This window comes from Oncorhynchus tshawytscha, linkage group LG05, assembly GCF_018296145.1.
Source record: "Oncorhynchus tshawytscha isolate Ot180627B linkage group LG05, Otsh_v2.0, whole genome shotgun sequence".
Lineage (NCBI taxonomy): Eukaryota > Metazoa > Chordata > Actinopteri > Salmoniformes > Salmonidae > Oncorhynchus > Oncorhynchus tshawytscha.
The window spans coordinates 691,658-713,818 of NC_056433.1; the positions used below are offsets into that span (position 1 = coordinate 691,658).

Here is a 22,161-nt window from a genome sequence, read left to right on the forward strand (position 1 = left end):
CCCCATTGGCCCTTCTCCTCCAGTCTGCTGACGTTATCAGCTCCTCAAACCCAGGGAAGATCCAGGGTGGGGAGGTTATTAAAAAGACATCAGGGTCCTCTGGGTCTGTCTCCACATTAGCCATCATATCTTAAGTTGCCCTTGCAAATCGCTGCTTCTCTTCAGCTGAGAGTTATTTTGGCCAGATGGCCAGAGCCTGTGGAATTACAGGATCGCAGTTGTAAATGAGAACTTGTTCTCAACTGGCCTACCTGGTTAAATAAAGGTGAAATAAATAAAACAATTTTTTTTTTAAAGTCCTCTTCTGGCTGTGCCGGGTGGAGATTATAACAGAACATGGCCAAGATGTTCAAATGTTCATAAATGACCAGCATGGTCAAATAATAATAATCACAGGCAGAACAGTTGAAACTGGAGCAGCAGCACGGGGACAGCAAGGAGTCATCATGCCAGGTAGTCCTGAGGCATGGTCCTAGGGCTCAGGTCCTCCAAGAGAGAGAAAGAAAGAGAGAAAGAGAGAATTAGAGAGAGCATACTTAAATTCACACAGGACACCGGATAGGACAGGAGAAGTACTCCAGATATAACAAACTGACCCTAGCCCCCCGACACAAACTACTGCAGCATAAATACTGGAGGCTGAGACAGGAGGGGTCAGGAGACACTGTGGCCCCATCCGATGATACCCCCGGACAGGGCCAAACAGGAAGGATATAACCCCACCCACTTTGCCAAAGCACAGCCCCCACACCACTAGAGGGATATCTTCAACCACCAACCATCCTGAGACAAGGCCGAGTATAGCCCACAAAGATCTCAGCCACGGCACAACCCAAGGGGGGCGCCAACCCAGACAGGATGACCACATCAGTGACTCAATCCACTCAGGCCACGGCACACCCAAGGGGGCGCCAACCCAGACAGGATGACCACATCAGTGACTCAACCCACTCAGGCCACGGCGCAACCCAAGGGGGGCCAACCCAGACAGGATGACCACATCAGTGACTCAACCCACTCAGGCCTCGGCACAACCCAATGGGGGGCGCCAACCCAGACAGGATGACCACATCAGTGACTCAACCCACTCAGGCCACGGCACAACCCAAGGGGGGCGCCAACCCAGACAGGATGACCACATCAGTGACTCAACCCACTCAGGCCACGGCACAACCCAAGGGGGGCGCCAACCCAGACAGGGTGACCACATCAGTGACTCAACCCACTCAGGCCCAGACAGGGATGACCACATCAGTGACTCAACCCACTCAGGCCACGGCACAACCCAAGGGGGCGCCAACCCAGACAGGATGACCACATCAGTGACTCAACCCACTCAGGCCACTGCACAACCCAAGGGGGCGCCAACCCAGACAGGATGACCACATCAGTGACTCAACCCACTCAGGCCACTGCACAACCCAAGGGGGGGCGCCAACCCAGACAGGATGACCACATCAGTGACTCAACCCACTCAGGCCACGGCACAACCCAAGGGGGGCGCCAACCCAGACAGGATGACCACATCAGTGACTCAACCCACTCAGGCCACGGCACAACCCAAGGGGGGCGCCAACCCAGACAGGACAGACATTTTTTGGTTCTAGTCAGGATTCTAGCAGCCGTATTTAGCACTAACTGTTTATTTTGTGCTTTATCCGGGTAGCCAGAAAGTAGAGCATTGCAGTAGTCTAACCTAGAAGTGACAAAAGAATGGATTAATTTTTCTGCATCATTTTTGGACAGAAAGTTTCTGATTTTTGCAATGATACGTAGATGAAAAAAGCTGTCCTTGAAGCAGTCTTGATATGTTTGTCAAAGAGAGATCAGGGTCCAGAGTAACCCCGAGGTCCTTCACAGTTTTATTTGAGACGACTGTACAAGCATTAAGATTAATTGTCAGATTCAACAGAAGATCTCTTTGTTTCTTGGGACCTAGAACAAGCATCTCTGTTTTGTCCGAGTTTAAAAGTAGAACGTTTGCAGCCATCCATTTCCTTATGTCTGAAACACAGGCTTCTAGCGAGGGCAATTTTGGGGCTTCACCTTGTTTCATTGAAATGTACAGCTGTGTGTCATCCGCATAGCAGTGAAAGTTAAGATCCACAACATTTATTCCATGGGGCAAAACTAGGTCCAGAGTATGACTGTGACAGTGAGTGGGTCCAGAGACATGTTGGACAAAACCCACTGACGATGGCTCCGAAAGCCTTTTGGAGTTGGTCTGTGGACTTTTCCATGTGAATAATAAAGTCACCAAAGATTAGAATATTATCTGCTATGACTACAAGGTCCGATAGGAATTCTGGGAACTCAATGAGAAATGCTGTATATGGCCCAGGAGGCCTGTAAACAATAGCTATAAAAAGTGATTGAGTAGGCTTGCATAGATTTCATGACTAGAAGCTCAAAAGATGAAAACGTCATTTTTTTTTTTGTAAATTGAAATTTGCTATCATAAATGTTAGCAACACCTCCGCCTTTGCAGGATGCACGGGGGATATGGTCACTAGTGTAACCAGGAGGTGAGGCCTCATTTAACACAGTAAATTCATCAGGCTTAAGCCATGTTTCAGTCAGGCCAATCACATCAAGATTATGATCAGTGATTAGTTCATTGACTATAATTGCCTTTGAAGTAAGGGATCTAACATTATAGCCCTATTTTGAGATGTGAGGTATCATGATCTCTTTCAATAATGACAGGAATGGAGGAGGTCTTTATCCTAGTGAGATTGCTAAGGCGAACACCGCCATGTTTAGTTTTGCCCAACCTAGGTCGAGGCACAGACACAGTCTCAATGGGGATAGCTGAACTGACTACACTGACTGTGCTAGTGGCAGACTCCATTATGCTGGCCAGCCTGCTGCCTGGCCTGCACCCTATTTCATTGTGGAGCTAGAAGAGTTAGAGCCCTGTCTATGTTGGTAGATAAGATGAGAGCACCCCTCCAGCTAGGATGGAGTCTGTCACTCCTCAGCAGGTCAGGCTTGGTCCTGTTTGTGGGTGAGTCCCAGAAAGAGGGCCAATTATCTACAAATTCTATCTTTTGGGAGGGCCAGAAAACAGTTTTCAACCAGCGATTGAGTTGTGAGACTCTGCTGTAGAGCTCATCACTCCCCCTAACTGGGAGGGGGCCAGAGACAATTACTCAATGCCGACACATCTTTCTAGCTGATTTACATGCTGAAGCTATGTTGCGCTTGGTGATCTCTGACTGTTTCATCCTAACACCGACGTGGATAACAATATCTCTATACTCTCTGCACTCGCCAGTTTTAGCTTTAGCCAGCACCATCGTCAGATTAGCCTTAACCCCTGGTAAACAGTGTATGATCGCTGGATGATTCGTTTTAAGTCTAATACTGCGGGTAATGGAGTCGCCAATGACTAGAGTTTTCAAATTGTCAGAGCTAATGGTGGGAAGCTTCGGCGTCTCAGACCCCGTAACGGGAGGAGTAGAGACAAGAGAAGGCTCGGCCTCTGACTCCGACTTTTCTCCGACAGAAAACCCAGGATTTTACGAGAGCAGTAATCAGTGAAACCGATATCAGAGCACAAGTCAGAATTGGGGCTACCAACAGTAGATGGGCCAGGGTGTACATGCACATTTCCAGATATAATCAGCAGTAATACAATCAGGGCACGGCAGAGGACAGGGAGAGCTCTGCAGTGTTGATTTATAATATTTGAATGTGCATTAGATGGCATTAAGATCATATTGTACAGCAATTTCATCAGATAACATGAATACAAAGCTGGCGAGAGGTAGTTAGAATAGGATGGGAGGCCAAGAGTCTGTGTAAATCAAATCAAAATCAAATCAAATTTTATTTGTCACATACACATGGTTAGCAGATGTTAATGCAAGTGTAGCGAAATGCTTGTGCTTCTAGTTCCGACAATGCAGTAATAATCCAACAAGTAATCTAACTAACAATTCAAAAAAAAAAACTACTGTCTTATACACAGTGTAAGGGGATAAAGAATATGTACATAAAGATATATGAATGAGTGATGGTACAGAGCAGCTTAGGCAAGATACAGTAGATGGTATCGAGTACAGTATATACATATGAGATGAGTATGTAAACAAAGTGGCATAGTTAAAGTGGCTAGTGATACATGTATTACATAAGGATGCAGTAGATGATATAGAGTACAGTATATACGTATACATATGAGATGAATAATGTAGGGTATGTAAACATTATATTAGGTAGCATTGTTTAAAGTGGCTAGTGATATATTTTTACATAATTTCCCATCAATTCCCATTATTAAAGTGGCTGGAGTTGAGTCAGTGTGTTGGCAGCAGCCACTCAATGTTAGTGGTGGCTGTTTAACAGTCTGATGGCCTTGAGATAGAAGCTGTTTTTCAGTCTCTCGGTCCCAGCTTTGATGCACTTGTACTGACCTCGCCTTCTGGATGATAGCGGGGTGAACAGGCAGTGGCTCGGGTGGTTGATGTCCTTGATGATCTTTATGGCCTTCCTGTAACATCGGGTGGTGTAGGTGTCCTGGAGGGCAGGTAGTTTGCCCCCGGTGATGCGTTGTGCAGACCTCACTACCCTCTGGAGAGCCTTACGGTTGTGGGCGGAGCATTTGCCGTACCAGGCGGTGATACAGCCCGCCAGGATGCTCTCGATTGTGTATCTGTAGAAGTTTGTGAGTGCTTTTGGTGACAAGCCGAATTTCTTCAGCCTCCTGAGGTTGAAGAGGCGCTGCTGCGCCTTCCTCACGATGCTGTCTGTGTGAGTGGACCAATTCAGTTTGTCTGTGATGTGTATGCCGAGGAACTTGAAACTTACTACCCTCTCCACTACTGTTCCATCGATGTGGATAGGGGGGAGTTCCCTCTGCTGTTTCCTGAAGTCCACAATCATCTCCTTAGTTTTGTTGACGTTGAGTGTGAAGTTATTTTCCTGACACCACACTCCGAGGGCCCTCACCTCCGAGGCCCTAACCAATAGAGAGTCAGAGTCCCGAGTGTGGGAACAAACAGTCTGTCCCACGGTTGGGTAAAAAAGCAAGATCATCATCAACAAAGCAGGAGGCAAATAAAAGCATAAAGCACCAGAGAAAAATTTTAACGACTTGTAAGTTCAGATTCACTCGCGCCAACATCGCTAGTGTGCTGGAGCAAATCTCGGGAGAGAGGGGGAGTACCTGTACCAGACAGGGGGAGACAGGTCAGGGCAGACGGTGAATAGATCACCAGGTGGAATCCATGCAGCAGTGCATTCGGCAGCAGGATTAGGTGTCACACCCACTTGAGAGAAGCTTTTTGTGGGAGGCAGATTCCTTATAGAAAATCCCAGCTAGCTAGCTAACGTAGCTAGCAAGTCTCTGTCCACCATCTTTTCCATGTGGAAAAGGAGGTTGTTAGCTTACTATATCTTTTCAGTTTTGGCGAATGGTCCTTTATAAAGGTAAAATATGACATCCAAGCAAAGTTGTCCTGAGGCTGTTGTATTTTGGAGATTCTGAGGAGGATATCTTCCAATGTGATCTAAGCAACAATATTGTATCTAATAGAGGTCATTTACAACTGAAGTATCCTGGTTGCATATCAGCTAAAAATAGAGATGGGGTACTGTATTGTAATGACCTCTGCACAGATGGAGGGGGCTTCAAAAGCCTCTGCATTTGGGGGGGGGCCTGTGAAACTCTCCTGCCATTGTTAGGCTCAAGAGTTTTCACACCTCTCACTCACTTCACACTTCAATGCTAATTTCAGTCAGTTTCTTTCCTAGCAGCTTGGTAGCTTTGTATCCTTATTTATAGGCTTTGTATAAGAAAATGACCTAGAGATAATTGTCTTTAACCTTTCGACAACATTCCCCTGAAAAGGCAGCACGCGAAATTCAAAAATATTTTTTACAAATATGGAACTTTCACACATTAACAAGTCCAATACAGCAAATGAAAGATAAACATCTTGTTAATCTACCCATCGTGTCTGATTTAAAAAATGCTTTACAGCTAAAGCACAACATATGATTATGTTAGATCACAGCCAAGTCAAAAAACACAGCCATTTTTCCAGCCAAAGATAGGAGTCACAAAAAGCAGAAATAAATATAAAATTAATCACTAACCTTTGATGATCTTCATCAGATGACACTCATAGGACATCATGTTACACAATACATGTATGTTGTGTTCGATAATGTGCATATTTATATCCAAAAATCTCAGTTTACATTGGCGCCTTACATGCATTAATGTTTTGATTCCAAAACATCCGGTGATTTTGCAGAAATACTCATAATAAACATTGATAAAAGATACAACTGTCACGCCCTGGTCTAAGTATTTTGTGTTTTTCTTCATGTATTGGGTCAGGCCAGGGTGTGGCATGGGGTTTTTGTATTGTGGTGTGTTTTGTCTTGGGGTTCTGGTGTGTTTGTATTGGGATTGTAGCTAGTGGGGTTATCTAGCAAAGTCTATGGCTGTCTGGAGTGGTTCTCAATCAGAGGCAGGTGTTTATCGTTGTCTCTGATTGGGAACCATATTTAGGCAGCCATATTCTTTCAGTTTGTCGTGGGTGATTGTCCTTAGTGTTTTTGGTCCTGTCTCTGTGTTAGTTTACGCAAGTATAGGCTGTTTCGGTTTTCGTTACGTTATTTGTTTTATAGTGTTTGTATTTAGATTCGTGTTACGTTTGTTGAATAAACATGTATCGCAATCTACACGCTGCATTTTGGTCCGACTCTCCTTCACACCTAGAAAACCGTTACAACTGTTATTCACAGAATTAAAGATCGACTTCTCCTTAATGCAACCGCTGTGTCAGATTTTTTTTTTTAATTTACGGAAAAAGCATAATCTGAGAACGGCGCTCGGAGCCCAAAACAGCCAGAGGAATATCCGCCATTTTGGAATCAACAAAGTTAGAAACAACACCATAAATATTCACTTACCTTTGATGATCTTCATCAGAAGGCACTCCCAGGAATCCCAGTTCGACAGGGCCCAGGTCTGATTTTTTCCATAAAGTTCCATCATTTATGTCCAAATAGCCACTTGTTGTTAGTGTGTTCTCCAGACAAAAACTCGAAAAGTTCTGTTACAGTCCTTTAGAAACATGTCAAACAATGTATGGAATCAATCGTTAGGATGTTTTTAACATAAACATCAATAATGTTCCAACCGGAGAATTCCTTTGCCTTCAGAAAAAGCGCTGGAATGAGAGGTAACTCTGTCGGGAGCGCGCGTCGTGAGACCAAGGCTCTCTGCCAGACCACCGACTCAAAGAGCCCCTCATTTATAGTAGAATCCTCATTCAAGTTTCTAAAGACGGTTGACATCTAGTGGAAGCCCTAGGAAGTGCAACCTCATCCATATCTCAATGTGTATCGGTAGGCCAAGCTTTGAAAAACTACAAACCTCAGATGTCCCACTTCCTGGTTGAATTTTTCTCAGGGTTTTCGCCTGCCATATGAGTTCTGTTATACTCAGACATCATTCAAACAATTTTAGAAACTTCAGAGTGTTTTCTATCCAATATATTAACATCTGGGACCTGAGTAGGAGGCAGTTCACCCTGGGCACGCTATTTATCCAAAAGTGAAAATGCTGCCCCCTATCCCAAAAGGTAACATTTTTGGGTTCAGAAGTAAGTTTAGACTGAACATTACGCACTCAGTTTTGTGCTGGATGGTATTTCCAGGTTCTGCTGTGTTTATACTACAGATTTTGGTTTGTTGGAAGTTTTTTTTCTTCTTGATAATCCTTGCTAGTAATAGTCCATTCAGGTAATGTTGTCCAAAATCAAGGTTTTAGGTATGGACTTGTGATTTGGAATTAAGGTTTTGATCTTGAGTTAGTATCCTGAATATAAGTCCTTGCGAGAAAATTAAAGTGTCTACATTTGATCTTTTTGGAGAAAAACTCAGTAGCTCAGTAGCCCATGCCCATGCTTTATCAATCCTGTCAGTTGTATATTTTTTATATATTTTTTATCATTTTATTGTCTCTCAGATCATTCACAGATTTGTGTAAGTTACCTGTGGCGCTGATGTTTAGGCCGAGGTATCTATAGTTTTCTGTGTGCTCCAGGGTAACGGTGTCCAGATGAAATTTGTATTTGTGGTCCTGGCAACTGGACCTTTTTTGGAACGCCATTATTTTTTGTCTAAGTGAGTTTTAATGCCAGTGGCCCAGGTCTGGCAGATTCTGTGGAGAAGATCTAGGAGCTGCAGTAGGCCCTCCTTGGTTGTTGACAGAAGCACCAGATGTTCAGCAAACAGTAGCCATTTCAAATCAAATCAAATCAAATTTATTTATATAGCCCTTCGTACATCAGCTGATATCTCAAAGTGCTGTACAGAAACCCAGCCTAAAACCCCAAACAGCAAGCAATGCAGGTGTAGAAGCACGGTGGCTAGGAAAAACTCCCTAGAAAGGCCAAAACCTAGGAAGAAACCTAGAGAGGAACCAGGCTATGTGGGGTGGCCAGTCCGCTTCTGGCTGTGCCGGGTGGAGATTATAACAGAACATGGCCAAGATGTTCAAATGTTCATAAATGACCAGCATGGTTGTGTAATAATAAGGCAGAACAGTTGAAACTGGAGCAGCAGCACGGTCAGGTGGACTGGGGACAGCAAGGAGTCATCATGTCAGGTAGTCCTGGGGCATGGTCCTAGGGCTCAGGTCCTCCGAGAGAGAGAAAGAAAGAGAGAATTAGAGAGAGCATATGTGGGGTGGCCAGTCCTCTTCTGGCTGTGCCGGGTGGAGATTATAACAGAACATGGCCAAGATGTTCAAATGTTCATAAATGACCAGCATGGTCGAATAATAATAAGGCAGAACAGCACGGCCAGGTGGACTGGGGACAGCAAGGAGTCATTATGTCAGGTAGTCCTGGGGCATGGTCCTAGGGCTCAGGTCCTCCTCCTCCGAGAGAGAATTAGAGAACGCACACTTAGATTCACACAGGACACCGAATAGGACAGGAGAGGTACTCCAGATATAACAGACTGACCCTAGCCCCCCGACACATTAACTACTGCAGCATAAATACTGGAGGCTGAGACAGGAGGGGTCAGGAGACACTGTGGCCCCATCCGAGGACACCCCCAGACAGGGCCAAACAGGAAGGATATAACCCCACCCACTTTGCCAAAGCACAGCCCCCACACCACTAGAGGGATATCTTCAACCACCAACTTACCATCCTGAGACAAGGCTGAGTATAGCCCACAAAGATCTCCGCCATGGCACAACCCAAGGGGGGCGCCAACCCAGACAGGATGACCACATCAGTGAATCAACCCACTCAGGTGACGCACCCCTTCCAGGGACGGCATGAGAGAGCCCCAGTAAGCCAGTGACTCAGCCCCTGTAATAGGGTTAGAGGCAGAGAATCCCAGTGGGAAGAGGGGAACCGGCTAGGCAGAGACAGCAAGGGCGGTTCGTTGCTCCAGAGCCTTTCCGTTCACCTTCCCACTCCTGGGCCAGCTACACTCAATCATATGACCCACTGAAGAGATAAGTCTTCAGTAAGGACTTAAAGGTTGAGACCGAGTTTGCGTCTCTGACATGGGTAGGCAGACCGTTCCATAAAAATGGAGCTCGATAGGAGAAAGCCCTGCCTCCAGCTGTTTGCTTAGAAATTCTAGGGACAATTAGGAGGCCTGCGTCTTGTGACCGTAGCGTACGTGTAGGTATGTATGCCAGGACCAAATCAGAGAGATAGGTAGGAGCAAGCCCATGTAATGCTTTGTAGGTTAGCAGTAAAACCTTGAAATCAGCCCTTGCTTTGACAGGAAGCCAGTGTAGAGAGGCTAGCACTGGAGTAATATGATCAACTTTTTTGGTTCTAGTCAGGATTCTAGCAGCCGTATTTAGCACCAACTGAAGTTTATTTAGTGCTTTATCCGGGTAGCCGGAAAGTAGAGCATTGCAGTAGTCTAACCTAGAAGTGACAAAAGCATGGATTAATTTTTCTGCATCATTTTTGGACAGAAAGTTTCTGATTTTTGCAATGCTACGGAGATGGAAAAAAGCTGTCCTTGAAATGTTCTTGATACGTTCTTCAAAAGAGAGATCAGGGTCCAGAGTAACGCCGAGGTCCTTCACAGTTTTATTTGAGACGACTGTACAACCATTAAGATTAATTGTCAGATTCAACAGAAGATCTCTTTGTTTCTTGGGACCTAGAACAAGCATCTCTGTTTTGTCCGAGTTTAAAAGTAGAAAGTTTGCAGCCATCCACTTCCTTATGTCTGAAACACATGCTTCTAGCAAGGGCAATTTTGGGGCTTCACCATGTTTCATTGAAATGTACAGCTGTGTGTCATCCGCATAGCAGTGAAAGTTAACATTATGTTTTCGAATAACATCCCCAAGAGGTAAAATATATAGTGAAAACAATAGTGGTCCCAAAACGGAACCTTGAGGAACACCGAAATTTACAGTTGATTTGTCAGAGGACAAACCATTCACAGAGACATTTGACTTCAGATTCTAGTAGGGTGAGGCCGGGTGCTGCAGACTTGTTCTAGTGCCCTCGCAAATTCTTTGATACAGTTGAAGTCAGAAGTTTACATACACTTATGTTGGAGTCATTAAAACTTGTTTTTCAACCACTCCACAAATTTCTTGTTAACAAACAATAGTTTTGGCAAGGTGGTCAGAGCAGTCTTAATTGTTTGTAGGCATGTACTCTACAAGGTGTCAAAGGCATTCCACAGGGATGCTGGCCCATTTTGACTTCAATAATTCCCAAAGTTGTGTCAAGTTGGCTGGATGTCCTTTGGGTGGTGGACCATTCTTGATACACACAGGAAACTGTTGAGCGAGAAAAACCCAGCAGCGTTGCAATTCTTAACACACTCAAAACAGTGTGCCTGGCACCTACCATACCCTGTTCAAAGGCACTTGTCTTGCCTATTCATCCTCTGAATAGCACACATACACAATCCATGTCTTAAATGACTCATGGCTTCAAAATCCTTCTTTAACCTGTCTCCTCCCTTTCATCTACACTGATTGAAGTGGATTTAACTGGTGACATCAATCAGGGATCATAGCTTTCACCTGGTCAGTCTGTGTCTAGGAAAGAGTTTCCTTAATGTTTTATACACAGTGTATACTTGGTGTTTATGACTTTCATAATGAGTGTTCTTCAGGCTGAGATGCGGGCCCACCAAGAGGATGTGATGAGCGTGATGGAGAACCTATCAGAGCCAGAGTTTCAGAAGGAGGAGGAGCCAGTAGCCAGTTTAGCCACTCCCACACCCCAGCAACACACTGACCCCGCCTCTCCCACCATCGCCATGACGCCAGAGCCTGTTGCCAGGGGCCACCGGGCCACACCCAGAGATTCAGAGTACAAGGTAATTGTATAAAAAAATTGTAACCTTTATTTAACTAGGCAAGTCACTTAAGAACAAATTCTTATTTACAATGACGACCTAGGATGGTTGGAGGTTTGGTCTGTCTGGTGTTATAATGTATACCATGTGTTTATAATAGGATGGTAGGAGGTTTGGTCTGTCTGGTGTTATAATGTATACCATGTGTTTATAATAGGATGGTAGGAGGTTTGGTCTGTCTGGTGTTATAATGTATACCATGTGTTTATAATAGATGGTAGGAGGTTTGGTCTGTCTGGTGTTATAATGTATACCATGTGTTTATAATAGGATGGTAGAGGGTTTGGTCTGTCTGGTGTTATAATGTATACCATGTGTTTATAATAGGATGGTAGGAGGTTTGGTCTGTCTGGTGTTATAATGTATACCATGTGTTTATAATAGATGGTAGAGGGTTTGGTCTGTCTGGTGTTATAATGTATACCATGTGTTTATAATAGGATGGTAGAGGGTTTGGTCTGTCTGGTGTTATAATGTATACCACGTGTTTATAATAGGATGGTAGAGGGTTTGGTCTGTCTGGTGTTATAATGTATACCATGTGTTTATAATAGATGGTAGAGGGTTTGGTCTGTCTGGTGTTATAATGTATACCATGTGTTTATGATAGGATGGTAGAGGGTTTGGTTTGGGCTGTCTGGTGTTCGGGAAGCTGCGTGGGTTCTCCTGGTGGCCTGGGCGCATCGTCTCCTGGGTGATGAGTGGGAGGAGCCGTGCAGCAGAGGGAACACGCTGGGTCATGTGGTTCGGAGACGGGAAGTTCTCTGTGGTGAGTTAGAACAATCAGAAACACAAGTGTAACCCTTATTCTTGTGACTCCCCATCCCGGATCCGGGAGTGTAATCATCGCCTGACACTAATTAGCATAACGCAACGGACATAAATATCCCTAGAAAATATTCCTATTCATGAAAATCACAAATGAAATATATTGAGACACAGCTCAGCCTTTTGTAAATCACCCTGTCATCTCAGATTTTCAAAATATGCTTTACAGCCAAAGCTAGACAAGCATTTATGTAAGTTTATCGATAGCCTAGCATAGCATTATGCCTTGTTAGAACCCTCAGACAGCTTCAGTTAGATCTTTCACCTAGAACCTACAGAACATTCAATTATTTAGAACCCTCAAGAACTTTTAATTATTTGGAACCCTCAGAACTTTCAATTATTTTGAACCCTCAGAACTTTTAATTATTTAGAACCCTCAGAACTTTTAATTATTTGGAACCCTCAGAACTTTCAATTATTTTGAACCCTCAGAACTTTCCATTTTTTTTAACCCTCACTCAGAGCCCTCATAACCTTCCATAGAACCTTCAATTAGAATCCCCCAGGAAGTAAAGAAGAGTGTTACAAGACAACACCCTTCTCTCACTCCAGGAGTGTTATAATACTGTAAACCAACCGTCTCTCTCAACAGAGGTGTTATAATACTGTAAACACCCATCTCTCTCTCCAGGGGTGTTATAATACTGTAAACACCCATCTCTCTCTCCAGGGGTGTTATAATACTGTAAACACCCATCTCTCTCTCCAGGGGTGTTATAATACTGTCAACACCCATCTCTCTCTCCAGGGGTGTTATAATACTGTAAACACCCATCTCTCTCTCCAGGGGTGTTATAATACTGTAAACACCCATCTCTCTCTCAACAGGGGTGTTATAATACTGTAAACACCCATCTCTCTCTCCATAATACTGTAAACACCCTTCTCTCACTCCAGGAGTGTTATAATACTGTAAACCCACCTCTCTCTCCAGGGTGTTATAATACTGTAAACACCCATCTCTCTCTCAGGGGTGTTATAATACTGTAAACACCCATCTCTCTCTCCAGGGGTGTTATAATACTGTAAACACCCATCTCTCTCTCAACAGAGGTGTTATAATACTGTAAACACCCATCTCTCTCTCCAGGGGTGTTATAATACTGTAAACACCCATCTCTCTCTCCAGGGGTGTTATAATACTGTAAACACCCATCTCTCTCTCCAGGGGTGTTATAATACTGTCAACACCCATCTCTCTCTCCAGGGGTGTTATAATACTGTAAACACCCATTCTCTCTCCAGGAGTGTTATAATACTGTAAAACCCATCTCTCTCTCCAGGAGTGTTATAATACTGTAAACACCCATCTCTCTCTCCAGGGGTGTTATAATACTGTAAACACCCATCTCTCTCTCAGGGGTGTTATAATACTGTAAACATCCATCTCTCTCTCCAGGGGTGTTATAATACTGTAAACACCCATCTCTCTCTCCAGGGGTGTTATAATACTGTAAACACCCATCTCTCTCTCAGGGGTGTTATAATACTGTAAACACCCATCTCTCTCTCCAGGGGTGTTATAATACTGTAAACACCCATCTCTCTCTCCAGGAGTGTTATAATACTGTAAAACCCATCTCTCTCTCCAGGAGTGTTATAATACTGTAAACACCCATCTCTCTCTCCAGGGGTGTTATAATACTGTAAACACCCATCTCTCTCTCCAGGGGTGTTATAATACTGTAAACATCCATCTCTCTCTCCAGGGGTGTTATAATACTGTAAACACCCATCTCTCTCTCCAGGGGTGTTATAATACTGTAAACACCCATCTCTCTCTCCAGGGGTGTTATAATACTGTAAACACCCATCTCTCTCTCCAGGAGTGTTATAATACTGTAAACACCCATCTCTCTCTCCAGGGGTGTTATAATACTGTAAACATCCATCTCTCTCTCCAGGGGTGTTATAATACTGTAAACACCCATCTCTCTCTCCAGGGGTGTTATAATACTGTAAACATCCATCTCTCTCTCCAGGGGTGTTATAATACTGTAAACACCCATCTCTCTCTCCAGGAGTGTTATAATACTGTAAACACCCATCTCTCTCTCCAGGGGTGTTATAATACTGTAAACACCCATCTCTCTCCAGGGGTGTTATAATACTGTAAACACCCATCTCTCTCTCCAGGAGTGTTATAATACTGTAAACACCCATCTCTCTCTCCAGGGGTGTTATAATACTGTAAAGACCCGTCTCTCTCCAGGGGTGTTATAATACTGTAAAGACCCGTCTCTCTCCAGGGGTGTTATAATACTGTAAACACCCATCTCTCTCTCCAGGGGTGTTATAATACTGTAAACACCCATCTCTCTCTCCAGGAGTGTTATAATACTGTAAACATCCCTCCCTCACTCCAACTATCTCTCCATCTCTTTCTCCCTCCAGGTGTGTGTAGAGAAGTTGATGCCGCTGAGCTCCTTCTCCTCAGCCTTCCACCAGCCCACCTACAACAAACAGCCCATGTACAGGAGGGCCATATATGAGGCACTACAGGTACAGGTACACACACATGCAAACACGCACTCACACACACATTCATAGACATACATTTTTTAAAACTTTATTATTATTTTTTTTTTCACCTTTATTTAACCAGGTAGGCCAGTTGAGAGTTCTCATTTGCAACTGCGACCTGGCCAAGATAAAACAAAGCAATTCGACACATACAACAACATAGAGTTACACATGGAATAAACTAAACATAGTCAATAATACAGTAGAACAAAAGAAAACAAAAAGTCTATAAACAGTGAGTGCAAATTAGGTCAAATAAGGGACTTAAGGCAATAAATAGGCCATGGTGGCGAAGTAATTACAATATAGCAATTAAACACTGGAATGGTAGATGGGCAGAAGATGAATGTGCAAGTAGAGATACTCTGGTGCAAAGGAACAAGATAGATAAATAAATACAGTTTGAGGATGAGGATGAGGTAGATAGATGGGCTGTTTACAGATGTGCTATGTACAGGTGCAGTGATCTGTAAGCTGCTCTGACAGCTGGTGCTTAAAGCTAGTGAGGGAGATATGAGTCTCCAGCTACAGAGATTGTTGTAGTTCGTTCCAGTCATTGGCAGCAGAGAACTGGAAGGAAAGACGACCATAGGAGGAATTGGCTTTGGGGGTGACCAGAGAGATATACCTGCTGGAGCGCGTGCTACGAGAGGGTGCTGCTATGGTGACCAGTGAGCTGAGATAAGGCGGGGATTTACCTAGCAGAGACTTGTAGATAACCTGTAGCCAGTGGGTTTGGCGACGAGTATGAAGCAGGGGCCAACCAACGAGTGAGTACAGGTCGCAATGGTGGGTAGTGTATGGGGCTTTGGTGACAAAACGGATGGCACTGTGATAGACTGCATCCAGTTTGTTGAGTAGAGTGTTGGAGGCTGTTTTATAGATGACATCACCGAAGTCGAGGATCGGTAGGATGGTCCGTTTTACAAGGGTAAGTTTGTTGCGATATAGGAAGCCGATTCTAGATTTAATTTTGGATTGGAGATGCTTAATGTGAGTCTGTAAAGAGAGTTTACAGTCTAACCAGACACCTAGGTATTTGTAGTTGTCCTCATATTGTAAGTCAGAACCGTCCAGAGTAGTGATGCTGGACGGGCGGACAGGTGCGGGCAGAGATCTGTTGAAGAGCATGCATTTAGTTTTACTTGTATTTAAGAGCAGTTGGAGGCCACGGAAGGAGAGTTGTATGGCATTGAAGCTCGTCTAGAGGTTAGTTAACACAGTGTCCAAAGAGGGGCCAGAAGTATACAGAATGGTGTCGTCTCCGTAGAGGTATACCAAAGAATCACCACTAGCAAGAGCAACATCATTAATGTATACAGAGAAGAGAGTCGGCCCGAAGATTGAACCATGTGGCACCCCCATAGAGACTGCCAGAGGTCTGGATAACAGGCCCTCCGATTTGACACACTGAACTGAGAAGTAGTTGGTAAACCAGCCGAGGCAGTCATTTGAGAAACCAAGGCTGTCAAGTCTGCCAATAAGAATGTGGTGATTGACAGAGTCGAAAGCCTTGGCCAGATCGATGAATACGGCTGCACAGTAATGTCGCTTATCGATGGGGGTTATGATGTCGTTTAGAATCTTGAGCGTGGCTGAGGTGCACCCATGACCAGCTCTGAAACCAGATTGCCAAGCGGAGAAGGTATGGTGGGATTCGAAGTGGTCGGTAATCTGTTTGCTAACTTGGCTTTCAAAGACCTTAGAAAGGCAGGGTAGGATAGATATAGGTCTGTAGCAGTTTGGGTCTAGAGTGTCACCCCCTTTGACCGCGGCAGCTTTCCAATCTTTGGGAATCTCAGACGATACAAAAGAGAGGTTGAACATGCTAGTAATAGGGGTTGCTACAATTTTGGCAGATCATTTTAGAAAGAGAGGGTCCAGATTGTCTAGCCCGGCTGATTTGTAGGGGTCTAGATTAGAGTTAGACCGATTATGATTTTTCAACGCCGATACCGATACTGATTATTATTGGAGGACCACAAAAAGCCGATACAGATTAATCTGACGATTTTTAATTTTTTTATTTGTAATAATGACAATTATAACAATACTGAATGAACACTTATTTTAACTTAATATAATACGCCAATAAAAATCAATTTAGCCTCAAATAAATAATGAAACATGTTAAATTTGGTTTAAATAATGCAAAAACAAAGTGTTGGAGAAGTAAAAGTGCAATATGTGCTATGTAAAAAAGCTAACATTTGAGTTCCTTGCTCAGAACATGAGAACATATGAAAGTTGGTGGTTCCTTTTAACATGAGACTTCAATATTCCAAGGTAAGAGGTTTTAGGTTGTAGTTAATATAGTATTTATAGGACTATTTCTCTCTATACCATTTGTATTTCATATACCTTTGACTATTGGATGTTCTTAAAGGCACTATAGTATTGCCAGTGTAACAGCATAGCTTCCGTCCCTCTCCTCACCGCTACCTGGGCTCGAACCAGCAACACATCGACAACAGCCACCATCGAAGCAGCGTTACCCATCGCTCCACAAAAGCCGCGGCCCTTGCAGAGGAATAACTACTCCAAGTCTCAGAGCGAGTGACGTTTGAAACGCTATTAGCGCACACCCAGCTAACTAGCTAGCCATTTCACATTGGTTACACCAGCTGTTAGGCTTGAAGTCATAAACAGCGCTGTGCTTGTGAAGAGCTGCTGGCAAAACGCACAAAAGTGCTGTTTGAATGAATGCTCACGAGCCTGCTGCTGCCTACCATTGCTCAGTCAGACTGCTCTATCAAATCATAGACTTAATTATAACATGATAACACACAGAAATACGCGCCTTTGGTCATTAATATGGTCGAATCCTCAAACTATCATTTCGAAAACAAAACATTTATTATATCAGTGAAATATGGAACTGTTCGGTATTTTATCTAATGGGTGGCATCCCTAAGTCTAAATATTCTTGTTACATTGCACTTGTTACATTGTGAAGAGACCTCTGGTGAAATGTGTTGTGGATTAGTCATGGGTGTCTGAGGTCTGTGCTAGTAGTTTAAACAGACAGCTCGGTGCTTTCAACATGCCAATACCTCTCATGAAGCCAAACAGTGATGAAGTCAATCTCTCCTCCAGCAGAAGAGATAGCCATGCTGATTCTTCGTCTACATTTAAGGGCCAGCCATGCTGCCCTGTTCAGGACCAATTGGTACTAACGACTTCCCACTGCAAAACTTAACAAGGAGCTGCAGTCAGTTTCAGAATGAGTAGCAAGAAATACTTTTCCCTGATTGCAGCACTTTGTTAAGTGTTTCAGTGATTTCACTCACAGTAATAGCTGACGTGTTGAGTCATCCACATACATAGACAGACTGGCTTTACTCAGAGTCAGTGGCATGTCATTAGTAAAGATTGAAAAAAGTAATGGGTCTTGACAGCTGCCCTGTGAATTCCTGATTCTACCTGGATTATGTTGGAGAGGCTTCCATTAAGGAACACCATCTGTGTACTGTTAGACAGGTAACTCTTTATCCACAATATAGCAGGGGGTGTAAAGCCATAACTCATACGTTTTTCCAGCAGCAGACAATGATCAATAATGTCAAAAGCCACACTGAATTCTAACAAAACAGCCCCCACATTGTTTTTATAATCAATTTCTCTCAGCCAGTCTTCAGTAATTTGTGTAAGTGCTGTGCTTGTTGAATGTCCTTCCTATAAGCATGCTGAAACCCTGTTGTCAATTTTTACTGTGTGTGTGTGTGTGTGTGTGTGTGTGTGTGTGTTTAGGTGGCGAGCAAGCGTGCCGGCAGGCCTCTCCCCTCTTGTGATGGTGGTGATGATGCAGAGGGTGGGGGGGCGGAGCTACAGAAGCAGAACAGGAAGTTGATAGAATGGGCCATGACAGGCTTCCTGCCCAGCGGACCTCAGAGTCTGGACCCCCCTGATGGTACACATACACGCAAACAAACACACACACACACACACACACACACATAAGTAAGTGTTTCCTGTTGTTTGACCCTCCCCCCAGAGGAGAGACACCCATATAAGGACGTGTATCCTGAGATGTGGGTGGAGCCAGAGGAAGCTTACACCCCGCCCCCTCCGACCAAGAGGCCCCGCAAGAACGTTGCTGAGAAACCCAAGATCAGAGAGGTCATCGATGAGGGGACTAGAGGTAAACACACACATGCTAAAGTCTCTACTCAGTCCGACTCTTTAAAGTTGTAATAGTAGAATGCACTAGGTGGATACTGCCTCATCAGTTCCTCTTGTCATGTCAGTCATTACAGACCGTAGAGAGATATTTATAACTTGAAATGTCCAGATCAACTAGCCCATACTAGTGCTCCAGTCTCAGCAACATCAACCTGTTTTAGAGACTGACAGACAGGGTCTCGTAGGGCTCCAGTCCCAGCAACATCAACCTGTTTTAGAGACTGACAGACAGGGTCTTGTAGGGCACCAGTCTCAGCAACATCAACCTGTTTTAGAGACTGACAGACAGGGTCTCGTAGGGCTCCAGTCCCAGCAACATCAACCTGTTTTAGAGACTGACAGACAGGGTCTCGTAGGGCTCCAGTCCCAGCAACATCAACCTGTTTTAGAGACTGACAGACAGGGTCTTGTAGGGCACCAGTCTCAGCAACATCAACCTGTTTTAGAGACTGACAGACAGGGTCTCGTAGGGCTCCAGTCCCAGCAACATCAACCTGTTTTAGAGACTGACAGATAGGGTCTCGTAGGGCTCCAGTCCCAGCAACATCAACCTGTTTTAGAGACTGACAGACGGTCTCGTAGGGCTCCAGTCTCAGCAACATCAACCTGTTTTAGAGACTGACAGACAGGGTCTCGTAGGGCCCCAGTCCCAGCAACATCAACCTGATTTAGAGACTGACAGACAGGGTCTCGTAGGGCTCCAGTCCCAGCAACATCAACCTGTTTTAGAGACTGACAGACAGGGTCTCGTAGGGCTCCAGTCCCAGCAACATCAACCTGATTTAGAGACTGACAGACAGGGTCTCGTAGGGCTCCAGTTCCAGCAACATCAACCTGTTTTAGAGACTGACAGACAGGGTCTCGTAGGGCTCCAGTCCTCCCTGTCAGAAAAACCAACAGAGAACTTAGACAGCATATCAACTGTAGAAATGGCGCTATGGTTATTGTGAGTGACCTAATTTATGTTCATTTAACTTTGTCTTCTAGTGAGTTCATACAAACTGTTATCTGCTACTGATAGACTGGAGACTTGTTAGAAAACATGGTTGGAACGTTAATCACTTGGTTTTCTATTCCATTGGTTACCTTGAGAAAGATGCCCCAGGGGCAGAGTGGCCCACACGCATTGAATATGGTTATTTTAAATGTTAGAGCAATCACTAGTAAAACCTTTCTAAGGAATTACCTCATTACTGTGCATGAAGTTGATTGGATGTTTCTCATCAGAAAAGGGGAAAAGGGTGGAGGGACATCCTCTATTTACACTAATGCTCTCAGCTGTAAGGCCATTTCATTTTGCGACTTTGGGCCTTTTGAGCATCATGCTATACTGTTTAAATGTGAGCCACCAGTGCTAGCCATAACCCTCTGTAGACCACCACAGCACTGCCCCTCTTGCTTTTCTAATTTATCTAAACTATTGTTGTAACGGCATTCCTCCTCCTCTTCTGAGGAGGAGAAGCGAGATGGATCGGAGGACCAATGCGCAGCGTGGTAAGTGTCCATAACGTTTATTTAAAGACATAAACTGAACACCACAAAACAATAAACGTGAAACGAACAAAACCGAAACAGTACCGTGTGGCAACAAACACACACACGGAAAACAAACACCGCCAAGCCAAAAGTGAAACCCAGGCTACCTAAGTATGATTCTCAATCAGAGACAACTAACGACACCTGCCTCTGATTGAGAATCATACTAGGCTGAACTCAAAACCCCAACATAGAAAAACACACATAGACTGCCCACCCCAACTCACGCCCTGATCATACTAAATAAAGACAAAACAAAGGAAATAAAGGTCAGAACGTGACAATTGTCTATTGTCCTTGAGAACTATGATAAAATCATTGTGTTGGGAGATTTTAATTCATGTTGACAAAGAGACTGACTCCAAGACCATTGAATTTATGAATCTTTTGAGCTCTATGGACTTTATCCAACATGTTACTGGGCCCACCCACAACCACAGCCATGTTCTAGACCTGGTTATTACCAAGGGGCTTTCTACTGGGCCCACCCATAACCACAGCCATACTCTGGACCTGGTTATTACCAAGGGGCTTTCTACTGGGCCCACCTATAACCAGAGCCATGTTCTGGACCTGGTTATTACCAAAGGGCTTTCTACTGGGCCCACCCATAACCACAGCCATACTCTGGACCTGGTTATTACCAAGGGGCTTTCTACTGGGCCCACCTATAACCAGAGCCATGTTCTGGACCTGGTTATTACCAAAGGGCTTTCTACTGGGCCCACCCATAACCACAGCCATACTCTGGACCTGGTTATTACCAAGGGGCTTTCTACTGGGCCCACCTATAACCACAGCCATGTTCTGGACTTGGTTATTACCTAGGGGCTTTCTACTGGGCCCACCTATAACCAGAGCCATGTTCTGGACCTGGTTATTACCGAGGGGCTTTCTACTGGGCCCACCCATAACCACAGCCATGTTCTGGACCTGGTTATTACCAAGGGGCTTTCTACTGGGCTCACCCATAACCACAGCCATACTCTGGACCTGGTTATTACCTAGGGGCTTTCTACTGGGCCCACCTATAGCCACAGCCATGTTCTAGACCTGGTTATTACCAAACAGCATTCTACTGGGCCCACCCATAACCACAGCCATACTCTGGACCTTGTTATTACCAAGGGGCTTTCTACTGGGCCCACCCATAACCACAGCCATGTTCTGGACCTGGTTATTACCAAGGGGCTTTCTACTGGGCCCACCCATAACCACAGCCATACTTTGAACCTGGTTATTACCAAGGGTCGTAGTACTGTGTTCATCATTCATCAACGTTCTAAAGACTGTTGACATCTAGTGGAAGCCTTAAGAAGTGCAATATGACCCCATTTACACTGTATATTGGAATGGCAAAGAGTTGAAAAACTACAAACTACAAACAATTCCTGGTTGGATTTTTCTCAGGTTTTCACCTGCCATATGAGTTCTGTTATACTCACAGACATCATTCAAACAGTTTTAGAAACTTCAGAGTGTTTTCTATCCAATACTAATAATAATATGCATATATTAGCATCTGTGACAGAGTAGCAGGCAGTTTACTCTGGGCACCTTATTCATCCAATCTACTCAATACTGGCCCCCTGTCACCAAGAAGTTAAACAATGCCACTTTATGTTTATATACCCTACATTACTCATCTCATATGTATATACTGTACTCTATACCATCTACTGCATCTTGCCTATGCCGTTCTGT

The 22,161-nt window shown here is 44.3% G+C and overlaps 1 protein-coding gene across 1 annotated transcript in view; it reads left to right on the top strand.

Moving 5' to 3' along the window:
- The window catches only part of LOC121838736 (DNA (cytosine-5)-methyltransferase 3A-like), a 63,239-nt gene that overhangs the window by 22,137 nt on the left and 18,941 nt on the right, over positions 1 to 22,161 (top strand). The window contains exons 6-10 of the mRNA XM_042321296.1: positions 11,140 to 11,346; positions 11,996 to 12,154; positions 14,611 to 14,724; positions 18,490 to 18,649; positions 18,734 to 18,880. Of these exons, the coding sequence (XP_042177230.1) occupies positions 11,140 to 11,346; positions 11,996 to 12,154; positions 14,611 to 14,724; positions 18,490 to 18,649; positions 18,734 to 18,880 (787 nt within the window). The remainder of the gene's footprint in view (positions 1 to 11,139; positions 11,347 to 11,995; positions 12,155 to 14,610; positions 14,725 to 18,489; positions 18,650 to 18,733; positions 18,881 to 22,161) is intronic.